Source organism: Mastigoproctus giganteus, chromosome 6, assembly GCF_048544385.1.
Source record: "Mastigoproctus giganteus isolate SK-2022 chromosome 6, ASM4854438v1, whole genome shotgun sequence".
Lineage (NCBI taxonomy): Eukaryota > Metazoa > Arthropoda > Arachnida > Uropygi > Thelyphonidae > Mastigoproctus > Mastigoproctus giganteus.
In genome coordinates this window covers 174,300,523-174,326,043 of record NC_143580.1, presented here as the reverse complement: position 1 = coordinate 174,326,043, position 25,521 = coordinate 174,300,523, and the positions used below count along the sequence as shown (strand labels likewise).

The 25,521-nt window shown below is 37.2% G+C and overlaps 1 protein-coding gene across 5 annotated transcripts in view; it reads right to left on the bottom strand.

Moving 5' to 3' along the window:
* The window catches only part of IFT43 (intraflagellar transport 43), a 221,402-nt gene that overhangs the window by 85,857 nt on the left and 110,024 nt on the right, over positions 1–25,521 (bottom strand). For all 5 annotated transcript variants that reach the window (XM_090375508.1, XM_090375506.1, XM_090375509.1 and 2 more), the window contains 2 exons: positions 24,392–24,464; positions 12,683–12,758 (listed from right to left, as the gene is read on the bottom strand). In XM_090375508.1, coding sequence (XP_090231634.1) covers positions 12,683–12,758; positions 24,392–24,464 — 149 coding nt within the window. The remainder of the gene's footprint in view (positions 1–12,682; positions 12,759–24,391; positions 24,465–25,521) is intronic.

Genomic DNA, 25,521 nt, shown 5'->3' with positions numbered 1-25,521 from the left:
GAAACACATAAAATCCAAGTAAGTGAAGCCAGTCGACATCGCTGGACAGTGCAGTTTCTAGTCAGTTTGGTGTGACAAACATTGGGAGATCAAAATTGAGAGTAGGAGTGTGCTATAGGCCTAATGACTCTGATGAGTATAATAAGAAAATGTACAGGGAAATAGAGTGGGCCAGTAAATCAGAGTCTCATAATGCGGGATTTTAATTTCCCAGATATTGATTGGAATTTGTGGGTTGGTCACACACACTAGCAAGGCTTTTGTGGATTTATTGGATGATTGTTTTCTACATCAGCATGTTCGGGAGGCAACTAGAGGGAGAAATATACTTTATTTGATTATCAGTAGTGATACTTCATGCATTAATAATCTGCTGATAAAGGAACCACTAGGTGGCAGTGATCACAGTGTGCTGAAGTGGGATTTACTCAAAGAGGTAACAACCATCAGGGGTAAAGGGAAGGGTTATTGCTTTCGTAAAGGCGACTACGATGGTCTGGGGCGCCTCCGTAGCCAGGTGGGAAGGAGCAGCAGTGCGTAGCACATGCTTCTTGATTAGACCGGGGTTCGAGCCTGTCACCACCAAATACGGAGGATGTGGAAAGGTCAGGGAATGACCACCGCATATCCCGGAGCAATATGGCCTTAGTTGCTAATGCTCCTAAAAACCAAATAACTAACTAACGATGGTCTCAGACAGTATTTAAATTCTATATAGTGGGTCCAACTGATGATGTTACCAACAGCAAATTCAAAATGGGAAGCATTCAAAGAACTTATCTTGGAAGCTACTAGGCTTTACATACCAACAAAGAAATACTGTTCAAGTTTAGGCCTAAATGGATGTCAGACGAACTAATGAGACATGTGGCAGAGAAGAAAAATGCATGGGTTACATATAAATTAACATGTGACACAGAAGCCTATAATAGATATAAGCTGGTCTGTAACCAAGTCATAAAAGGAGGTTAGGCAGGCAAAGGCAGATTATGAGAAATCTTTGGCAAAGGGTGCAAAAAAAAACAGCAAAAAGTTCTTTACTTATGTAAACTCTAGAAGGAAGGGGATGAATCAGAATGGTCCACTTGATATCGATGGTTCAACTGTTGATAATCCTGCTCAGGTAGCTAACAAACTAAATGAATATTTTGCATCAACATTCACACATGAGGAGTTATTCAGCGAGGGGAATGCCAGAGGTGTATTCAACTCTGGCAGCAAGCTAGAGAATCTTGTAATAACTGAGAGTAAAATGGAGGAGAAATTGTTGAAGATAAACACAAGAAAGGTGCCTGGGGTGGATGGGCTCTATCCAGTTATATTAAAGGAGGCAGCAAAGGAGTAAGCAAACCCTTAGCCATAATTATGAGAGCTTCCTTGGACTCAGGGGATGTACCCATAGACTGGAGATGTGCAAATGTGACCCCAATTCACAAAGGAGGATCAAAGGCTGACACAAGTAATTATAGATCTGTGAGTTTAACTTCTGTTCCAGGAAAATTGATGGAGGCACTGGTTAAAGAAGCACTGCAGGATCATCTAGACAAGACTTCAGTTATAGCTCGGACACAGCATAGTTTTATTAAGGGGAAGTCTTGCCTGACCAATTTCATTGGATACTATGATGCAGTCACGAAAGAGCTGGATGCAGGGAATAACTTTAATATTATATACTTGGATCTTAGAAAGGCTGCTACACAAATTGGAGCAGTGTGGCATTGGAGGCAAATTTCTGCTATGGATAAAGAGGTTGTTGAGGGGGAGAAGACAGTGGTAATCAATGGACACTGCTCATCGTGGACTAATGTTATTAGTGGAGTCCCTCAGAGTTCAGTGTTGGGTCCATTATTGTTTTCTGTATTTATAAATAATATTGATGATGTATATCAAGCTTAATGTCCAAGTTTGCAGACGATACAAAGGTGGGCAGGGTTGTTAAGGACACTACTGACGCTATACTGCTGCAACAGGATCTGGAAAGGTTGAGCAGATGAGCTGAGAGGTGGCAGATGAATTTAACATTGACAAATGTAAAGTACTACATATGGGAAACAGCAACCCCAGATCAACGTATCAACTCTGTGGTACTACATTGACAGTAGTAGAGAATGAAAAGAACCTGGGGGTAATTGTGCAGGCAGATTTGAAGCTCTCTGAGCAGTGCAGATGGGCTGCAAGAGTACCTCATGGTGTCTTGTCAATGATATACAGGAATTTTTCTAGCAGAGATAAGGAGGTGATTATTTCCTTGTATAAGGCAATGGTCAGGCCACACCTAGAGTACTGTATACAGGTCTGGAGGCCTCATTTCAAGAAGGATGTAGAGCTGCTGGAACGAGTACAGAGAAGGGCAACAAGATTAGTGAAAGGAATAAAGGGTTGCTCTTACGAAGAAAGGCTTAAGTTTTGCAAATTACAGTGTCTGGAGACTAGGCACCGGCCAGGTGATCTGATAGAGGTGCATAAAGCCTAGAATGATTTGAGCATGCTCAATGCTGACGGGAGTAGCATTAGCATTAGTAGAGGCATTTGATGCAAGAAAGCAAGCTTATGCAGCATCAGCCAAAAAAAAAAAATAAATAAATAAAAAATAACCACTTCCACTTCACCCCTCTGTTCATTCGAAATACCTGTCCAGCTGAGCCTTAAACTTATTTAGGCTATCAACTTCCACGACAAGGGATGGAAGTCTGTTCCACCAACCACCCAACCACTGGCTAAAGGCAAATTTCCGCACGTCTATCCTACATCTGTCTTTCCTCAATTTGAATTTATGCCCTATCAGGTGATTATTCTGAGCAAGAGGAAGAATTCCATCAGCATTTAGCATGCTCAAACCATTCAAGGCTTTATACACCTCTATCAGATCACCTCGCTGGTGCCTAGTCTCCAGACGCTGTAATTTGCAAAACTTAAGCCTTTCTTCATAAGAGCACCCTTTTGTTCCATTCACTAATCTTGTTGCCCTTCTCTGTACTCGTTCCAGCAGCTCTACATCCTTCTTGAAATGAGGCCTCCACGCCTGTATACAGTACTCTAGGTGTGGCCTGACCATTGCTTTATACAAGGGAATAATCACCTCCTTATCCCTGCTAGAAAAATTCCTATATATCATTGACAATACACCATGAGCTACTCTTGCAGCCCGTCTGTACTGCTCAGAGAACTTCATATCTGCCTGCACAACCACCCCCAGGTCCCTTTCATTCTCTACCACTGCCAGTGTAGTACCATAGAGTTGATACGTTGCTCTGGAGTTGCTGTTTCCCATATATAGTACTTTACATTTGTCAATGTTAAATTTCATTTGCCACCTCTCAGCCCATCTGCTCAACCTTTCCAAATCCTGTTGCAGCAGCATAGTGTCAGTAGTGTCCTTGACAACCCTGCCAACCTTCGTATCGTCTGCAAACTTGGACATTAAGCTTGATATACCACCATCAATATCATTTATAAATACAGAAAACAATAATGGACCCAATACTGAACCCGGAGGGACTCCACTAATAACATTAGTCCACGATGAGCAGTGTCCATTGATTACCACTCTCTGTCTTCTCCCCCTCAACCACACCTTTATCCATAGCAGCAATTTGCCTCCAATGCCACACTGCTCCAATTTGTGCAGCAGTCTTCCATGTGCAACAGTATCAAAAGCCTTTCTCAGATCCAAGTATATAATATCAAAGTTATTCCCTGCATCCAGTTCTTTTGTGACTGCATCATAGTATCCAATGAGATTGGTCAGGCAAGACTTGCCCTTAACAAAACCATGCTGTGTCCGAGCTATAACTGAAGTCTTGTCTAGATGATCCTGCTGTGCTTCTTTAACCAGTGCCTCCATTAATTTTCCGGGAACAGAAGTCTTGCTGCATCCTTTAATATAACTGGATAGATCCCATCCACCCCAGGTGCCTTACTTGTGTGTATCTTCAACAATTTCTCCTCCACTTTACTCTCAGTTATTACAAGATTCTCTAGCTTACTGCCTGAGTTGAATACACCTCTGCATTCCCCTCGCTGAATAACTCCTCATGTGCGATTGTCGATGCAAAATATCCATTTAGTTTGTTAGCTACCTGAGCAGGATCATCAACAGTTGCTTCCTTCTATAGTTTACATAAGTAAAGAACTCTTTGCTGTTTTTCTTTGCATCCCTTGCCAAAGATTCTCGTAATCTGCCTTCGCCTGCCTAACCTCCTTTGTAACTTGGTTACAGATCAACTTGTATCTATCATAGGCTTCTGTGTCACGTGTTAATTTGTATGAATCCCATTCATTTTTCTTCTCACCATATGTCTCATTAATTCATCTGACATCCACTTAGGCCTAAACCTTGAACAATATTTCTTAGTTGGTATGTAAAGCCTAGTAGCTTCCAAGATAAGTTCTTTGAATGCTTCCCATTTTGAATTATCTGTTGGTAACATCATCAGTTGGTCCCACTGTATAGAATTTAAATACCGTCTCAGTCCATCGTAGTCACCTTTACGAAAGCAATAACCCTTCCCTTTACCCCTAATGGTAGTTACCTCTTTGAGTAAATCCCACTTCAGCACACTGTGATCACTGCCACCTAGTGGTTCATTTATCTGCAGATTCTTAATGCATGAAGAATCACTACTGATAATCAAATCAAGAGTATTACTCCCTCTAGTTGCCTCCCGAATATGCTGATGTAGAAAACAATCATCCAATAAATCCACAAAAGCCTTGCTAGTGTGTGAGTGACCAGCCCCCAAATTCCAGTCAATATCTGGGAATTTAAAATCCCCCGTTATAAGAGACTCTGATTTACTGGCCCACTCTATTTCCCTGTACAGTTTCTTATTATACTCATCAGAGTCATTAGGTCTATAGCACACTCCTACTCTCAATTTTGATCTCCCAATGCTTATGTCACACCAAACTGACTCGACACTGCACTATCCAGCAATGTCGACTGGCTTCACTTCCTTGGATTTTATGTATTTCTTAACTAATAGCATAACCCCTCCTCCCTTCCTATCCTTTCTGTAGACATTGTACTCCCCAAATTCCAGTTCTGCATTCCTTATATCTGCGTGACACAACGTCTCTGAAATCCCAACAATATCTGCCTTTGATGTTTTGAGCAATACCTCAAATTCATCAAATTTATTTACTAAACTCCTAGCATTGGTGTACACGCAAGTATACATGCACCTGTTCTTTTTCTTAGCTACCCTAACAGAAGCCATGTGTTTACTTGTACCCCAATGATTCCCAGCAGTCTCTGAAATATCCTGCATCTTATTTTCCAGGCTGCTGCTCATTCCAATAGAAGCAGTGCAAGAATCACTTTCACCTCTGCCAGTGGCTACTGTTAATGTATTAGTCCTTGTATCCCCCCAATCTAGCAGTTTTCCAACCCACCTAACACTGCCTCGATAGCATCAGCAAACATTCTTGCACCCTTTCTATTTAAGTGTATCCCATCCCTGTAGAAGCAGTCTCTTCTGTTAACAAGTACAGACCAGGCTGAAAAAAATTCTACCCCTTGAGCCTTGCACAATCTTTCCAGGGCTGAATTGATCGACAGGGCTCTCGTCATATACTCCCTCCTATTGTGTCTGGGCAGAATTGCAGACACTTTCAAATTCAACCCTAATTTACGGCTTTTTTTCAACAATGACCTGTACTTGTTAAGTAATTCTGCCAGTCTCCTACTTTTAATATCATTAGTGCCAACGTGTACAACTATATCACCTTTTGTACCCTTAAAAGATGATATCCGCTCTACAACGTCATCAACCTTTGCCCCTGGCAGACATACCCTGGTCCTGTTCCACCTATCCTTTTTACAAAGCATGTTCCCCGTTTCCCTGACAATACAGTCACCAACAACTACTAGTTCCTTTGGGACCAGCGCATTCTGCCTTGGGGGCTTACGCTGTGTTGCGTGATGACAAAGTGCAAGCTCTGGCATTGGTGTGGGCAGCTGAGATCTTGATGGGCCCCCCACTTTTAATCCTTTATGGATATCCACCCTGTCCTTCAAGCTCTCATATAGTCCCACAACAACGCTCAGTTGTCGCCTCATTTCCTCACACTCCTTGCATCGCGCACACACAAAGACACCCCCTATGGCAGTATCATGTCCCCTACCCGATGCTCCACAAACATCAAGCAAGTAGTGCATTTTAAAAGGCTGTGATTCAGAGGGCAACTGCTCTCCTCAGTTCTCCCCTGAGCCACAGCACTCCCATTAGCTTGAGCCTTTTGCTTTGCTGCTCTGGTCTGAGTCATGATTTCGATTTAATTTCAGTAAAATTTCAATTTCAGTACAAAATTAAAACCCTAAACTTGTATCCCAACACAGTTATAACGCAATATTTATGTTTTGGTACTGAGTGTTATCTACGAAATCCCTTTATATAACTTCCGTATCAAGTTAAGTATTAATTATTTAAATTTTACTAATTATTTATGTTACATAACCTAAGTCGTTATATGTATAGTTAAAAGTACAATTTAATTGACAATGAAGTTCAACAAGATTAATAGATTTTACTGATTAATTGACAATATTATGTACTATACTATACTATATTAAGCTTATGCTATCTAGTTCGAGATATTTTGTATCGCGTAACAATGGTGGCAATTTACGAACGGTAAACACTTGGATTTGATACCCTTACTGATACTAAGCAATACCTACAAAATCTCTATCTAAGTTACTTTAAACTAAGTATCATAAATAGGAATATAAAGCTACTCTACAAAATAAGTTAATATGCCAATTAAGCTAATAAAACAGAAAATAAATCAGAAAAAACGTCCTCTGTTTCAGGAGCGGCAAAAAGCTACGTCCGCACAGGCTACTCTCGTTCACAACTCGATACTTCCTCTTGCTCAGAATAATCACCTGAGAGGGCATAAATTCTAATTGAGGAACAACAGATGTGCGGAAATTTGCCTTTAGTCAGCGGGTAGTTGGTTGGTGGAACAGACTTCCATCCCTTGTTGTGGAGGTTGATAGCCTAAATAAATTTAAGGCTCAGCTGGACAGGTATTTCGAACGAACGGAGGGGTGAAGTGGTAGTGGGGTTTTTTTTTTTTTTTGGCTGATGCTGCATAAACTTGCTTTCTTGAATCATATACCTCTACTAATGCTAATATCAGGTGGAGCCTTTTTATTGGATTTTATTCACAGAGATTTATATTCCATCTAACAAATGCATTTCAAACATTTTTGAAACCCACAATGCAGTGCAAAACACATTTGCAAAATTCACAAGTGATGCAGTTTTTTTGTCTGCCACTGTATAACCATGAAAATTTCTTCCTCGTTCGTTTTACTTATGCCTATCAGAGCCTTAAATACCTCAATCAAGTCCCCTTTAAGGTGCCTAGTTTCCAATCGGTGCAGCCCACATATTCTGCTCATGTGAAGTCTTTCCTCATATGGATGCCTTTTGCCGATCTAACCAGGTGAGTTACCTGTCTTTCGACCTTTTCAAGAAGCTTGATGTATTTTTTTTAGCTACGGTCTCCATACTCGAACAAAGTATTCCAAGTATAGTGTAACAATAGCCTTATATAATGGGATTATGATGTCCTTATCTCTACTAGCAAATGTTCAATAAATCATTGATAGGACACCATGGGCCTTCCTTGCAACCTGTCTGCAATGCTCGGAGAACTTCATGTCTGACCGTATCGTAACATCCAAGTCCCTTTCCTCCACTACCGACTTTAGTTCAACTCCACCAAGTGTATAAGTTATTTTGGGGTTACTGTTCCCCAGTATAATACTTTACACTTTGCTGGATTAAAGCATAGCTGTCATTTTTCTGAACATCCCTGAAGCCTATCTAGGTCACTCTGAAGAACGTCTGCTTGACGGTGATCATTAACTATAAATACTGGTATTTATAGTTAATGATCACCGTAATGATATAGTTATTGGTAGAGACCAATCCTTACATCTGCAAATTTAGATATTGCACCCTCTATCCCTTCTTCGATGTTATTTATGAAAGTCAAAAACAACAGTAGTCCTAATACTGATCCTTGGGGAACCCCACTGCTTACATCAACCCAATCTGAGCAATAACCATTTACTACAACTCTCTGTCTCCTGCCTTGAAGCCATCCTGTTATCCATCTAAGGATTTTCCCCGATTCCAACCTGTTCCAGCTTGTAAAGTAACCGCTCATGTGAATACTTATTATGGGAAAGTGTTTACAAGTTTAATGTAAAGTTAATAAGATAATGTAAAGTAAAACAGTTTAAGATTATTGCTATATTTAACTCTTATACCACGTGAAATTAATAATATAGTTTATTAAGCTATTCGCCTAAACTATTATATATTAAGTAAGACTGTTTATTTTACCTTATTTACCATTAAACTTGTAAAAATTATCCCCATAATATACAAATCAAGGCCTCCGTAACCGAGTGGTCAGGAGCGGGAGTGCAGTAGTACACACTCCTTGAGTAGACTGGGGTTCAAGCCCCTGACTGCTAAATATGGTCAATCTGCCAACCCGCACTGGATTAGCGTGGCAGAGTATGGTCCATTTCCCTCAACATGAATTGTTGAGGAGGCTTCCATCCTGCAGTGGGTTGATAATGGCTGCAGTTTTATACAAAACTAAAGTTCTGCATCTCATATAGGTCAGTTGGGTGTTGTGCTTTGTAGCATGTTACCAGGTAACCAGTCCAGAAAGAGAAGGCAAAGTGACCTCTGAAATATCAGCTTCACCCTTTTTAACTTACTGTGTTACTTCATTTTAGATTTAACTTTACTTTAAACTTTTAACAATTTTTCCATAATAAATATTTCAATGTTATTTTTCATACACAGTGGTGTGTGTTGCCCACTTACTACCTAAATACCTGCATAATTCCATCTATGTACATAAACAATTTTTATCTCAATAATGATTTATTTTTATTGTAGAATAATTTCTTTTCATAATCGTATGAAAGATAGTTGTGTACTGCACCTGGATGGAATAGCTCAAAATCTGGTAAATACAGGAGTGTAAAGGTAGACAAAAATTAGAGGTAATTATAATGTCATGCTGTAAGCATGAGATTATAATTAATTTCTTTTGGCAATAGAGAGTGGTCATGGTAACATACAAATATTGAGGATTGGATGGAGGTTTTGTGGGTTCCTGAGCAAAAATAAATTTCTGGAGGGGGATCTTATATTTACCAAATACTTGTAGAAGAATAAGAGAAATTTACCTCAATATGATAAGTAGAACACGTCTGTATGATAATCTCCAGAAATTAAAATGAATAAAAGATTAATGCAAAATGATTACAGAAAAAAATCAATTGAAAGGAATTCAAAACTTAATTAAAAATTCAAAAAACCATTTTTAAAAATTTATTTAAAAAATTTTAATGTAAATTTTGAAAAATGATTTTCCTTTCTGAAGCTGACAGTGCTTTTCAACTGTATGTCATGATCACAGGAATGGACATGCTCTGTCAGCAACAGGAAGGAAAATCGTTTTTCAAAAATTTACATTGAACTTTTTAAATTAAGTTTTGAATTGTTTTCAGTTGATTTTTTGCTGTAATCATTTTGCATTAATCTTTTATTCATTTTAATTTCCAGAGGGTATCATATGGAAGTGTTCTACATATCATATTGAGGTAAATTTTTCTTATTCTTCTACAAATATTAATATCAACATAGAACGTATTGAGCATCATAGCTCTTTTATATACAGCAGACTCTCGATTTACCGGGATCAGATTAACAGAGACACTTCAAGACTCCAAATAAAAAAAAAAAAAAAAAAAAAAATCAACCAGCAATCATAAAATTCAAGTAATAACTAGAATAGGTATAAATAGATATTTTGCAAGTCATAAATAAGCGACAAGAACCAGCATTATAAGTCGTCATTGGGAGATTAGGGTACCTATTATCTTGCAACCCCCACTCCCACTGTCTTCACACCCACCGCTCAAAAAAAAAAAAAAAAAAAAAAAAAAGAGACCAAATGTTTAGTTTGTTTTAGTGTGTCACGTCGATTGTTGTGTTCCATCGCACCACAAAAAGACAAATTTTGTTTCATTATTTATGTCAGGGATGTTGAAATTTTTTTTATAGTAAATATATATATATTTTTTTGTTTAGAAATCGTGAAAATGATGGGCAAATGAGAAAGAGTTGCGCTTTCAATTAAACAAAGACTTGAAATTATTCAAAAGTTTGAAAATGGTGCATCCGTTAAATCTCTAATGAACCATTATAATGTTGGTGACCAAACCATACATGACATCGCAAAAAATAAAGAGAAGCATCGTATTGGACACATAAGTAGTACGTGGTAAGTTTTTTATCTATCGCCATATTTTTTACGTAGGTTGCTGAACATTTTTCGATACAGTAAGTCCCCGACTTATGCAACTACGGATTTATGTAAATTTGTTTTCACTCAATTTTTATTTTTTTATTATTTTTTTTTTTTTTTAGAATTGTAAAATTTAAAACAACAACAACAACAAAAAAAATAATAATAAGCAATCAATAACGACGATCATGACACGCACAAATTGCACAAGTGAGATCGGAGTAACAAACAAAAAAACAGGAAAGAAGAGAAGATCCCTACAATTATTTATGGTTTTTTTTATAAGACTGAAGATTTCAGTGAAGGGGGACACACACGTCACCATAATGTAAAAACCAACAGAATTCCAGCTATCGATATCAAAGCAAATACAATAAGATCGAGTTTACTACCCGTTTATAAAAGATTGCGCTAACAGAAAAGCCCAATAAAACGGAAAGTGCAAATTGTTTTTTGTTGACCTCCAGAAGTATTTAATGAAAAAACTTTCGAGCCTACAGGCCAGTAAGGCTCCTGGAGTTGATGGAATATACCCTATAATCTTAAGGGAGGCAGCAAGTGAGTCATTTAACCATTGAGGCTAATTATGCGAGCATCACTACTCTGGGGAGATTCTGTTGGATTGGAAAAGTGCCAATGTATCTCCCATACATAAGGGTGGTCCTAAGAGTGAAGTGGGAAATTATCGACCTGTCAGTCTGCCTTCAGTGGTAGGGAAAATCATGGAGGCAATGATCAAGGGTGGAATTCAGGACCATTTGGATAGAACTGAAATTCTCAAGGATACTCAGCATGGTTTTGTAAAGGGAAAATCTTGTTTGACAAATCTGGTTCGCTATTTTGAAAGGCTAACTCATGAACTGGATTTAGGGAATATTTTCGACATTGTTTATTTAGATTTCAGCAAAGCTTTTGATTCAGTCCCACAGAAACGGTTGCTTTATAAGCTGGAACAGGTTGGAATCACTGGGAAAATCTCTAGATGGATAGCAGGATGGCTTCAGGGCAGGAGACAGAGGGTTGTGATAAATGGCTATTCCTCAGATTGGGTTGATGTAAGAAGTGGGGTTCCCCAAGGATCAGTATTAGGACCACTATTGTTTTTAATTTTCATAAATGACATTGATGAAGGGATAGAGGGCGTGATGTCTAAATTTGCAGATGATGTTAAAATTGGTAGAGTAGTTAATGATCACTGTCAAGCTTCAGAGAGACCTAGATAGACTTCAGGAATGGTCAGAAAAATGGCAGCTATGCTTTAATCCAACAAAGTGTAAGGTATTACACCTGGGAAACAGTAATCCCAAAATAACTTATTCACTTGGTGGAGTTCAACTAAAAGCAGTACTGGAAGAAAGGGACTTGGGTGTTACGATATGGTCAGACATGAAATTCTCCGAGCATTGTAAATAGGTTGCAAGGAAGGCCCATGGTGTCCTATCGATGATCTATCGAACTTTTGCAAGTAGAGATAGGGACGTGATAATCCCATTATATAAGGCTTTTGTTAGACCATACTTGGAATACTCTGTTCAAGCATGGAGACCGCACCTAAAGAAAGACATCGAGCTTCTTGAAAGGGTGCAAAGACGGGTAACTCACCTGGTGAGATTGGCAAAAGAGCGTCCTTATGAAGAAAGACTTTGAATATGTGGGTCGCAGAATTTGGAAACTAGACACCTTAGAGGATATTTGATTGAAGTGTTTAAGGCTCTGAGAGGCATCAATAAAATGAATGAGGACGAAATTCAAGATTATAAATGATGCTACAACTAGGGGACATAAATTCAAGTTACCGTGTAGAGATGTTTAGAATGGTTTGCAGGAAGTTTTATTTTAGCCAGTGAGTTATAAATTACTGGAATAAGTTACCTACATGGGTGGCAGAGGCCGACAGTTTGGGGAAATTCAAAGGTCAGCTGGATAGTTACCAACGGGAGTAGGGAAATGCATAGGTTGTCTATTTCCTTTGTTGTTATTATTTATTTTTAAAAGTTTTTTTTTCAATATTATTTTACTTATCATTTTTTTTTTTTTTTTGTGGTGCAGCATAAGCCATAGACTTCCTTGCACCATGTGTCTGTTGCTAATACTAATCCAGATGTTATCATAACATAGGGCACATGTGTTTGTGTGTGTACACACATGCACTTGCTTATTATAAATCATAATGCAGGTATAATGGTGTGAATTGTTTTTACAATATTTTTTCCCATCTAAATTACCCTTTCCAAATCCTGCAGTATATTTAACACAGAAAGATAAAAAGCAAATTATATGTTATAATTCAATTATGAAACAACAGCACCAAGAGAGAACAGAAATAATTTACCAGTGTGGCAAATGCAGTATGTTTCAATAAATCACTGTCCAGTTCCTGGTATGTAGCAACTCTATTCACAGCAATGCTATAATATGGGAGTGAAAAAAAAAAAAATGTTAATAAAAATAATATAACTATTCCAAATGATTCAAGATTAGTCAAATATTTCTAAACTGTGTTAAGTTCATCATATATACACAAATGTATATATGTGGTGTTTGTTTCCCAACATGGTCTTCAGAAAGGTGTTAGGCCATGATTTCTTTCTAGCAGTTGGCAGGATTAGTACAATATAAAATTAAAAGTTGAAATGCAGATGAAAATTAAACAAAACAATGATTAAATGTGAAAATTAATTCTAAGCTAGACACACAGCCTAGAAGTAGCTATATGAAAATTTCTCGACAAAGGTAGAGTCAGATGAACTATTTAAGCATGAATTTTATAGAGTTCATATCCTTTCATGAATTTTATTAGTGTGATTATTGAAATATAAACATATATTTCATGTGAAGGGGTAACGAAAGAGGTATCCTCCTGCTTTATTTCTTTACTTTTATTTTACTTTTACTAAACTACATTTTCGTTAGGAAGTCTTAAGTTACCTACTTACTACTCATTTACTTCACTTTCAAGTAACCTAACTTTTTATTAGTATGATAATGTTTAGTTAGGTTAGTTTGAAATTTGTGTGTCATAGTTTCAATTTTTGTCTCTTACACTGCATCAGTAACTCCAGTGATGGTGAGTGAAAATTAGTTATTAAGGCTTGGGCTCCTGCTTGCATTAGAAATAAAATCATTATCCTCAGGTCAACTTTTGTTGCTAATATCAATATAAAATGTGACTCTCTGGTTCATAAGCAATCAATTTGGAATTTGAATTAGCCCAAATGGACCCTTTCATAGTGCTTTAAACATTGCTGAAAGCAATACAGTCAGTTCTGCTATAACGCAGTACATGTGTTCCTAAATATCTCCACGTTATGGTATCTCATGCATTAAAAACAACAGGGTTCATGGGAAAAATAGGGATAGGGGCAGAATATTAAAAAAAAAAAAAATGTTCAGTATGGTAAGTAAAACACTAAAAAAAATTAGAAACCCCAATAAAATTGCTACACACAGGTTTAAACATCTTAAATCTCTAATAAATAAATAAATAAATATTACAGTAAATATAGTGTAAAAAAATAGGAATGAAGAGAAGTTCTGAAAATTTACTTATGTTTTTTATATGATTGAAGATTTCATGGAAGGGAAAACACATTTCGCATTTAATTATAAATGTGCAGTTTTGTTTTATGGTAGTGACCTCCAGAAAAATGTGAGCTCCTGAAAACATGAGTTGGCCTAATATATCACATGCTATCTTGTGAATACAGCAAATGACAACAGTGTCTCCCCAACCAATACAACTACAGTAATTGGGAAATACAGCACTCAGAGGTTTGATGTTTTTAAGCTTGCACATATTGCTGCAGAAGTCACCTTGGTGGTCACATGTTCAGCTTGGTGCTGAGTTTTGTGTAAACCTGGTTTTACTTTCAGACAAAATTACACATGGGCCAACATGAAAATCACATTATACTCACATTGTTCCTTAATATATCAGTCGCATGGGAGCAAATTCCTGATGCAAAAATACGTGTTATAAGCAGAACTGACTGTAGTAGAGAAAAACTAAAACGAGAAGTGATGAAAAACAATGGATAGGCCTCCCATATATTGAAACATACCAACAACCTTTTAAAAAATTTTAAAAGATTTGGGAGTAAACTTAGCCTTCGGCAGCTCTAAGAAACTATCTGCATACCCCAAAAAACAATAAATTTAAACAACAAACAAACATAGCTTATGCAGTTCCTTGCACACCAGACTAACTGTATGTATATATATATTTAGTTTGATTGCTTAAATTACTTCAATTTTATTTTCTATAGAGGTAAGTAAAGTAAAGTGCAGCCATTATCAACCCACTGCAGGATGGAAGCCTCCTCAACAATTCATGCTGAGGGAAATATATATATATTTCTATAATATATATATATATTTAGTTTGATTGCTTAAATTACTTCAATTTTATTTTCTATAGAGGTATTAAGGTGTAAACGGAACAGGAGATTCAGTTAGAAAATGTTGTCTAACCTATTCCTGGGGATCTGTAATGGTATTAAAGATATGATTAATACCTAATGAAATTAAAGTTAAAATTATAATTATTTTAACAAACTTTAAATAACATTAATTAATCAACAAATCAATATCAACTAAACATTCCTTTGCCTGGTCATCTACCCGCTACTTCATCGGGGGCTTTGAGCGGATCGATAGCCAGATTAAAGGAATGTCTCATAATTACCCGTCTCTGTTAACTCCTTATCAGTTTTGCCTTTGTATTGAGATTATTTTTGCTCTTATAAATTATTTAGTTAATTGAATATGGATAGATATAATTTAATTTGTAATATCAGATAATTTTAATTTTTAGAAAAACTTTAAAATTAGTATCGTAATCAGCAAACTGGTGGAGGAGAAACAAAGCCCAACGGGTAATTATCGGAATAAGAGTTATACTTACGGTATCTGTCCGTTGGTGATCTGTCGGAAAAAGAGGGGTTAGTCCCGTTCTCTCTTTGTTATAATATATCAAGCACGTATAATGTCTAATTGCCACACGGCAATAGCATTAATGTTGCAAGGGATAAATTTAAAATAATCATTTAGACATTTATATTAATTATTAAAAACACAATATATATATATATATATATATATATATATAGGGGCAGCACGAGAACATCATTACATATGAAAATCCAGAAGCATAAAAAAACAGACTAAAAGTAGCTTCAAATAATAAAGAAAAAATAGACCGGACAGAAAAAATTAGTTCTGAGTTGGTAGCTCATCACTTAAACCCAGGGTATTACACATCCTTTGAAAACACCATAATATTAGACAAACAAGACAAAATTTAAGTAAGAAACCAGTGAGACTCTAGCAATAAGATCAATGAACAAGTCAATAAACGTACATAGACCTATAATAATTTCTGAGGAGTGGGATCTAAAACAAATAACCTGTAAGTTCAAATTTAACAACAAAACATAGCACCCCCACCCAGGACCTCTACTAATGGGAGCAGGTAGTCATGCACCTGGATTTTTAATTGGAAACTTTCATATCCTTTCCTCCATAAAACCTTTAAGCTGTTTGAAATCTCTATATTTTGAAATTGACAAACTATTAGTTAAATTATGAAGGAGCAGGAATTTTCCTCCTTCTCTTCCTTTCACCTACTTAAACCCACCCACTTGCGCTTTTGAAATACTGCAATGCAACGTGCCTGGGCCATATAAATACAGCCTTCAACATGCATTTGCTTTCCCTTTGAAGATGTTATAAGCGAAAAGCTGTCTTCAAGCTTCAGGTATTTATCTCCCTTTATACGTTCAATTATTCACCATGCATGGATCTAAGGTCAAAGCATTCTTCCATTCTTTTATCCTGTTACAAGGTTCTTCTGTCTTTAAGCAGGTCTTCCAATACTATTTTCATCTATTCTAATTATACCATACCTTGAAAGAATTCCTGAATAAATAAAATTTCTAAAATATCCATATTTATAATATTTCTATAAAAAAAAAAAAAAACACAGCTTGAAATTTCCACTTGAGATCTTAGATTTATTTATTTATTTAATTAAAAATGAGGGCAAAGATCCTACACAACAGAAAATCACATTAGCATTTATCCGATTTTACAAATATTAGCAGGTCTTGATTACACAGTCTGTCCAACATGTAATATCAAGTTTTGAGATAATAGGAGTCCCATAATGTTTTTTATATGATGTCACTGTTTATTATTATTGTTATTATTAATCTGGGTGGTCCCAGCCAGCTTTTCTGGCAACCCCAACACCTATTTTTAATACTGTAGAAATAATTTCAAACATATACTGCCACTATGTCGTTACCATCTCTAGTACATGGAGCCAGCAAGGGATTTATTACGTGCATACTGATAATACCAAATAAAAAAAAAATAGAGAAAAGAACAGCAAGAACAGGAAAGAGAAAAGACAATAGAACAAGAAAGAAGTAAAAGAGGAAAACAAACTCAGTACAAAGCTTGAAGCAACAGCAATCATTAAGCCTATCCTGAAGCAAAAACTAAAAAGCCTCTGTCCTGCTCCTGACCAACCGCAGCACATTCTGGAATGGACACAATGCGCTTTGGGCTATGCAATGAAGGGTGATTTGTATCTGAGTACGTAGGTTTCAGGAAGTATGAGGTTATTACCGCGTTGGCCAAGATTTTTGGAGCTCCAGCAAACACTAAGTTTTTATATATATTTGGTTGTTTTATTGACTTAATTGTTATACTAAATTATTTTCTACAAGTAGCTTTATAGTCCTAGTGAAGTTCCTTGGTTTATTTGAATTTAGATAGCGATTTTGAAAGATAATACTTAAGTGTCCATAGATCTTACCGTTCGAACTTGTCGCCATTGTTATACGATATGGAACAGCGTAATGTACATCCCAAACTTCAAGGCGTAAGGTTTAATGTAAAACTAAATAGTTAAATACGGAGCACTGTATTAGAAATCTGTTAGATTAGTATAGTATTATCAATATCGGTAAAATTTATTAATCTTATTAAATTTCATTGTTAATTAAATTATACTAAAACAGAATCACGACACAGATTAGAGCAGCAAAGCAACAAGCACAAAGAAGTGGTAGTACTGTGGCTCGTGGGAGAACCGAAGAGGGCCATTCTCCAATGTATCACAGTCTAAAAAAATGTGCGAAATGTGAAACGTTTGCAGACCTGTCTAGAACAGGACATGATCTAGCAAAGGAGGATAGCTTTGTGTGTGTGTGTGCTAGGTGCAGAGACTGTGAAGAAATTAGGCATCAACTTGGCATTCTGATGGGCATCTATGAGAGTTCAAGGTGGTGGGTAGATGCCCTTGAAGAAATTAATATGAGGGGCTCATCAAGCTCTCAGCTGCCCAACTCAACACCAGAGCTCACTCCTGTGCATCAGGCAACACAGCGGCAATCTCCAAAGCAGAATGCACTGGTCCCACAGGAAGTAGTTATTGTTGGTGACTCTATTGTCAGGGAGATGGGAAATATATTATGCAAAAAGGATAAGTGGAACAGATATGTCTGCCAGAGGCAAAGGTTGATGACATTGTAGGGCAGACATCATCTTTTAAGGCCACAAACGGTGATGTTGTATACTTTGGCATTAACTAACTTAAGAGCAAGAGATCTGTAGATTTACTTAACAAGTACAGGTCAATGTTGAAAAAACGTTGGGAGTTAGGATTAAAAATTTGAAAGTGTTTGCAATTCTGTCCAGACACAATAGGAGCGAGTATATGATGAGAGCCTCTTCAATCAATTCGGCCCTGGAGAGATTGTACAAGGCTCAAGGAGTTGAATTTTTTTTCAGCATGGTCTGTGCTTGCTAACAGGAGAGACTGCTTCTACAGGGATGGGATACATTTAAATAGAATGGGGGCAAGAATATTTGCTGATGCTATCGAGGCAGTGTTGGGTGGGTCGAAAAACTGCTAGCTTGGGGGGGGATTCACAGACTAAAAGATTAATAGTAGCCACAGGCAGAGGTGAAAGTGATTCTTGCACCGCTTCTACTGTAATGAGCAGCAGCCTAGAGAGCAATATGCTGGAGATTTCAAGAGCTGCTGGGAGTCATCATAGAACAAGTAAATACATGGGCTGTGTTAGGGTAACTAAGAGTAAGAACAGGTGCATGTATACTTACTTACATGTACACCAATGCTAGAAGTATAGTAAATAAATTTGATGAATTTGAAGTGTTGATCAAGGCATCAAAGGCAGATATTGTTGGGATATCAGAGACATGGTGTCGAACAGATATAAGGAATGCAAAAATGGAATTTGGGGAGTATAAATGTCTACAGAAAGGATAGACAGGTTAGGAAGATAGGAGGGGTTATGCTGTTAGTTAAGAATCATAAAATCTAAGGGTGTGCATCTAGTTTACACGGGTGGACAGTGCAATGTTGAGTCTATTTGGTGTCACATAAACACTGGGAAAGGGAAAATGTGAGTAGGAGTGTGTTATAGGCCTAATGATTCTGATGAGTACAACGAACAGTTGTACAGAAAAATAGAGTGGGCCAGTAAATCAGAATGTCTTGTAATGGGGGGGGGGGGATTTTAACTTTCCAGATACTGATTGCACTAGCAAGACTTTTGTGGATTTATTGGAAGATTGTTTTCTATAGCAACATGTTCAAAGGACAACTAGAGGAGTAATACTCTTGATCTGATTATCAGCAGTGATTATTCATGTATTAAGAATTTTCAAATAAAGGAACCACTAGGTGACAGCAGTCACAGTGTACTGATGTGGGATTTACTTGAAGATGTAATTACCATCAAGGGTAAAGGGAAGGGTTTTTGTTTTCATAAAGGAGACTGCAGTGGTCTGAGACAATTTTTAAATTCTATACAGTGGGATGAACTGATGATGTTACCAATGGTGAATTCTAAATTTGAAGCCTTCAGGGACTTAATCTTGGAGGCAACTAGGCTTTTCATACCAACTAAGAAATACTGTTCAAGGTTCAGGAACTATATAGATGTCAGATGAATTAATGAGGCTTGTGGCAGGGAAGAAAAATGCATGGGGATGCATATAAATTATCAAGTGACAGGAGCCTACGGCAGATATAAGCTAGTCTGTAATCAAGTCACAAAGCAGGTTAGGCAGGCAAATGCAGATTATGAGAAACCTTTGGCAAAGGATGCAAAGAAAAACAGCAAAGAGTTCTTTACTTATGTAAACTCTAGAAGGAAGGGGATGAATCATATTGGTTCACTTAATATAGGTGGTTCTACTATTGATAATCCTGCCCAAGAAGCTGATAAACTGAATGAGTATTTTGCGTCTACATTCACGCATGAGCAGTTATTCAAGGAGGGGAATGCCAGAAGCTTATCAAACTCTAACAGGGAGCTAAGTGATTTTGTAATAACTGAGAACAAAGTGGAGGAGAAATTGTTGAAGTTAAACATAAAAAAGCACATGGGGCAGATATCCAGTTATAGTGAAGGAGGCAGCAAAGGAAGTAAGCAAACCCTTAAGGCATAATTACGAGAGCATCCTTAGAGTCACGGGAGGTTCCCATGGACGGGATATGTGCAAATGTATCCCCAATTCAGAAAGGGAGTACAAACGGTGACGCAAAAAATTATAGACCTGTTAGTTTAACTTCTGTTCCGGGGAAAATAATGGAGTCACTGGTTAAAGAGGTGATACAGGATCACTAGACAAGACTGCAGTAATAGTTCAACCACAACATGGGTTTTTTAAGGGGAAGTCTTCTCAGACCGATTTCATTGGTTTGTTTGTTTGTTATTTGGTTTTTAGGAGCATTACCAACTAAGGCCATATTGCTCCAGGGATATGCGGTGATCATTCCCTGACCTTTCCGCATCCTCGGTATTTGGTGGGCACAGGCTCGAAACCCCGGTCTAATCAAGAAGCGTGTGCTATGCACTGCTGCTCCTGCCCACAGAGGCGCCGCCGATTTCATTGGATACTATGATGTGGTCACATGGGAACTGGATGCAAAAAATAATCTTGATATCATATACTTGGATTTCAGGAAAGCTTTTGATACTGTTGCACATGGAAGACTGCTGTGCAAATTGGAGCGGTATGCATTAAGGGCAAGTTACTGCAATGGATAAAGGGTTGGTTCGGTGGAGACAGCAGAGAGTGGAATAAATGGACACTGCTCTATGTGGCCTAATGTTATTAGCGGAGTCCCCCAGGGTTCAATGCTGGACCTATTGTTGTTTTGTGTATTTATCAATGAAGGTATATCAATCTTAATGTCTAAGTTTGCAGATGATATCAAGGTTGGCAGGGCTGTTAATGACAGTAAAGACAGTATGCAACTGCAACTGGATCTAGAAAAGCTAGGCAGATGGGCTGAGAAGTGGCAACTGAAGTTTAACATTGACAAATGCAAAGTTTTGCATATGGGTAGCAGTAAACCAAGAGAAACATACCAAATGAAAAAGAGAATGAAAAAGACCTGGGGATAATTACGCAGGTAGATTTGAAGTTCTCTGAGCAGTGCAGATGGGCTTTCAGAGCAGGTCATGTTGTTTTATCAATGATATATAGGAATTTTGCTAGCAGAGACAATAAGGTGATTATCCCTTTGTATAAGGCAACAGTCAAGCCACACCATCAGGTCTGCGTACAGGTCTGGAAGCTGCAATTTAGGAAGGATGTAGAGTTGCTTGAGAATGTACAGAGAAGGACAAGACTGGTGAGAGGAACAAAGGGTGTGCTTATGAAGAAAAGCTTAAGTTCTTGCAGCATCTGGAGACTAGGTACCTACGAGGTGATCTGATTGAGGTGTATAAAGCCTTGAATGGTTTGGCAGGCTCAATGCTGATTGGATACTTCCGCTTGCCCAGATTAAGAACCTGAGGGGACATTGATTCAAATTGAGCAAAGACAGTTGTAGAATAGATGTGAGGAAGTTTGCCTTTAGCCAGCAGGTAGCTGATTGCTGGAACAGACTTCCATCTGCCGTTGTGGAAGTTGATAGCTTAAATAAATTTAAGGCTGAACTAGAGAAACATTTGGAGTGACTGGATGGGTGAAATGGGAAGGTTTTTTTTTTTTTTTTTGGCTGGTGCTGTATAAGTTTGCTTTCTTCCATCATATGCCTCAACTAATGCTAATATGAATATTCCTGATAAGTGTCCACTCCTTATGCAATGGGAACAAACTATTTCCTTTACACAACATTCCACCAATATTCACTGTGAAGACACCTGTAGCACACCATAATTAATTAATACCTCTTGAACTTGTGACTTTTAAAACCCAAGTAAACATGCTGAGAATGCTCGAAAAATCCCTAACTCTAAAACTGACAGTCAATATCCAATTTCTATCATTATCATATCTACAAACCCTTGAAAAACAAACTCTACATTCTTTAGTGAGCTCCTCCTCTTCAAGGCCCTGCTCAAGTAAATTCTAAACATATAATTCCTTCATTAGTCGTGCTCTTCAATATCTCAATTCAAATCAAAAATAATAATACATGGTGGTGGTCTCAAAGGCTTAGTTATGGTGAGGCCTTAATTTTTTAAACATACATTGGATTCAAGCAATTGAACACCCTTACAAGCACCAAAGGTCGCGGGTTCGATTCCCGCCTCGGGCTTGGATCAAAGTACTGCAAAAACCTTGGGAGGTGCAATATGGCCACAGAAGCCGATGCGCCAACAACTACCAAATCAAAAAAAAAAAAAAAAAAAAAAAAAGCACCAACCTCCATGATTCTATGGTAGAAGAGATCATCACCACCAAGTTTGGATGTGAGATACTTGGAACACAATGAACATTAATTGTGCACTTCAAAGGGCTACTTGTGGGAAAAATATTTCAGTATGTACTTTAAGAGTATTTCAAAAAAAAAATAAAAAAAAATTCAAACATGCTTCCAGTGAAGGCACAATCATTGAGCCTGGTGTACTAAGTCCCTAAATCAAAACTGAATATGATACTGATATCCATAAATATCAATTCTGCACATTCCAAGAGTTTGTGTACATATATACTGTACATTTCATTTTAATATTTGTACTATATATCCTACTCCTGATAGGCTATATAGTATAAATTTTCGTGGCAAGTCTTTTCTGAAGTCCTACCATGCATTCCTTTCTCTTCTATAATAAGTGTACTTCTGATTATGAAACATCATTTAGGAATGCAACTACTGACATATTTATTGACATGATGTGGAAAGGGTAGTCGTGATAAAAATCATACTGTGCATGATAATGCAGTATGTAGCATATAATAAAAGGCATATTATCTCACTTTTCACTCTTGCGATGTCAAACAGCATGAGGTTGAGTATGGCTATAAAGGACAGAGGATCCATGCGAGAAGCAACCATCACCAAGTTGTAATGAGAAGTACTCGGAACACAACTAATAGTGACAATAGTGACAAATGGGCCTGGAGTACTGGGGTCCATAGTTTAACAGATATTTATTTAAAGTATACCCAGTAAAATAAAATAAAATAATATTAACTGCATATTTTTTGAAGGGCTGTTGGTGGGAAAAAAGACAAAGATGTTAGTGTGTAATTGGGATTATTCTAGTAAGTAAATGAACAAGTTGTGTGGTCACTGGTAATAGTTGACAGTTTCCAAGGTTGAAAAGCCTGGACCTTACTTCCTGCAACTATTTCTTCTTTTTTTTTACAAAGATGAAATGAAAGCTTAAAGGAAAAGATTTAACAATGTCTTAGAGATACAGCAAAATTTAGGAATGAAAATATATCCTGCCAGATAATGAATTACAGTTACTCCCCAACTTACATAATGATTGCATTCCACAGAACTCTACGCAAGTCGGAATTTCTCTAAATGCTTATGCAGCACTCGCAAATTTGATTGAAACAAAAAAGAAATGTTTCATGAACATGTTAAATAGAATTATTTATTCAATTTTTTTATCTCATGCACAGGAAAAATTACAAAAGTGTACAAAATTACAAAAATGTCAAAATTATAAAATTACAAAAAGAGAGAGGAGACAGGCATAACTTCAGCAAGTTTTACCTTTCGAGCATCGTTGCCAGAATTAACTCTCCAGCTGATAAGCACACTGCTGGAGATTTAGAAAGGGTTTTTTCCAACACATCACAAAATTTCTCTGCAGCTGTAAAATCAGCATTGGCGACAGTAATCATCCAATAAGTAGCAATCATCCAATTTGTTCAAAAAACTGGTACTATAGCATATTGCTCATTTACATATTATAGTCTATGAAAAGTAGGCTGAAGTCACCCACAATGAGACAGCCATACTTACTAATTCAATCGACCTAAAAATATTTTTCATACCACTCAGAGTCATCTGGACTGAAACATGCCCCAGCCATCATTCTATCTTTACTGCAAGTCATTTCGCACTACACTAACTCAACAGCCACATTAAAAGGTAAAGTGCAGCCATTATCAACCCACTGCAGGATGGAAGCCTCCTCAACAATTCATGCAGCCACATTACCTTGATCTAACTCAGGAATATTCTTGCCACTTCAGCCAGTTTTTAATCAGAAGCATTACTCCCCTGCTTCTCAAGAAGGGGCTCCCAATCCCCAGGGGCTCACATCTGGTGAGTATGGGCTTGGCACACCCAGGATCCTGAGCTGGATATCACCATTCTTCTCTTTCACGGTGATTTCCTTCTACTTTTGTCTCTCTCTCTCTCTCTCTCTCTCTCTGAGGGTAACTCGGGAATTTTTTTTTTGGCTGGTGCAGCATAAGCCTCAGGCTTCCCTGCACCATATAGCTAATAATAATAAGTTTAAATTGGAAAAGAATGGTTGGAAGACAAATGTGTGGAAATTTGCCTAAAGCCAGAGAGTCATCAACTGTTGGAATAAACTTTCACCTGATGTTGTGAAAGTGGGTAGTTTGAATAAATTTCAAGAAGGTTAGACAAATCATTTAAAAGTGATGGGCAAATTAAATGAGCGGAAAAGGTGTTTCCCCTTATTGGTGATGCTCATTTCATTAATACTAGTGCTCTAGTAAGTAATTAATAATCCACTCACCTTTGGAATTACAAAAACATAGAATCATTGTTAATTACCTTGGTGCCTGAGCTATTTGTGAAGTAAGTTCTTCTTCTTTAACTTCATCTAAGTCAGGAATTACTGGTATTTCTGCAAATAAAGTAATATATCATATAAAAGAAATTTCTTTACAATTTAATTTACAGAAATTTTGTTAAGGGGCTCACTATGCTATTGGGATAATGTACATATGCTGTAAGTATCAGCCTGTACATTGTCACAAAAAAAAACACAGCCCATTCTTAACTTTCGTTCTGGTATAGCAATTATGGCAAGGGCTTCATTCCGTAACTGTGGTATATCACCAGAACCATATTGGCAAACTGCTTTCTGTTAAGTGCTGATTTATTAGAATCATTACATTAATCACTTAAACCTATGATGTTATAGTTTGTTACACATCACTCAATTATGTGCTAGCACACTCCTATGCTCACCATAAAATTAAAATTATATATTATGATATATAATGTCGATTTTATGCAACCCACCTGTGAACTGTGTATATTATCAAAATAAACCATGTCTGGTTTGCTGTTGGGGCTTTTCATTTCTTAAATCGGCTGTTCAAAAACATTCCCACTCGGTAATTAGTTACATTGGCTGCTGAACACCTCAAATATGTTATCCAAAACAGCACAGAAGGTACCTACCTTTTAATGTGAGTGAGGCATACAGGGTCAATAAAATGCTATTTCATAAATCTGTGTCCACACACTGAAACTCCTAATACCTGTTTTTGAATATATTTTCTTTGATTTCTTGACTGAAAATTCCAGAAATCTCAGTTAATCATTGCACAATTTAGAAAAATTCAGGAATTAAGTTAAAGTTAAATTATATGTGCATGTTGAGTGGCATCTGTCATGTAAAATTATCAATAGCAAGCTGACTTTACTGACACATGCTTTCTTCCAGTTGGTAACATTCCCCTGCTTTGTGAAATTGAAGTGTTATCTAGAATCAAATGTACACACGCTTCACTTTTTATGCAGTGAGCACTCCTGTAATTGACAGGGTGGCATTCAACTGAACGCATTCATTGAAGCATGGATGTTTTTCAATTTGCATTTAGCATTAGCATTAGTAGAGGCATATGATGCAAGAAAGCAAGCTTATTCAGCATCAGCCAAAAAAAAAAAAAAAA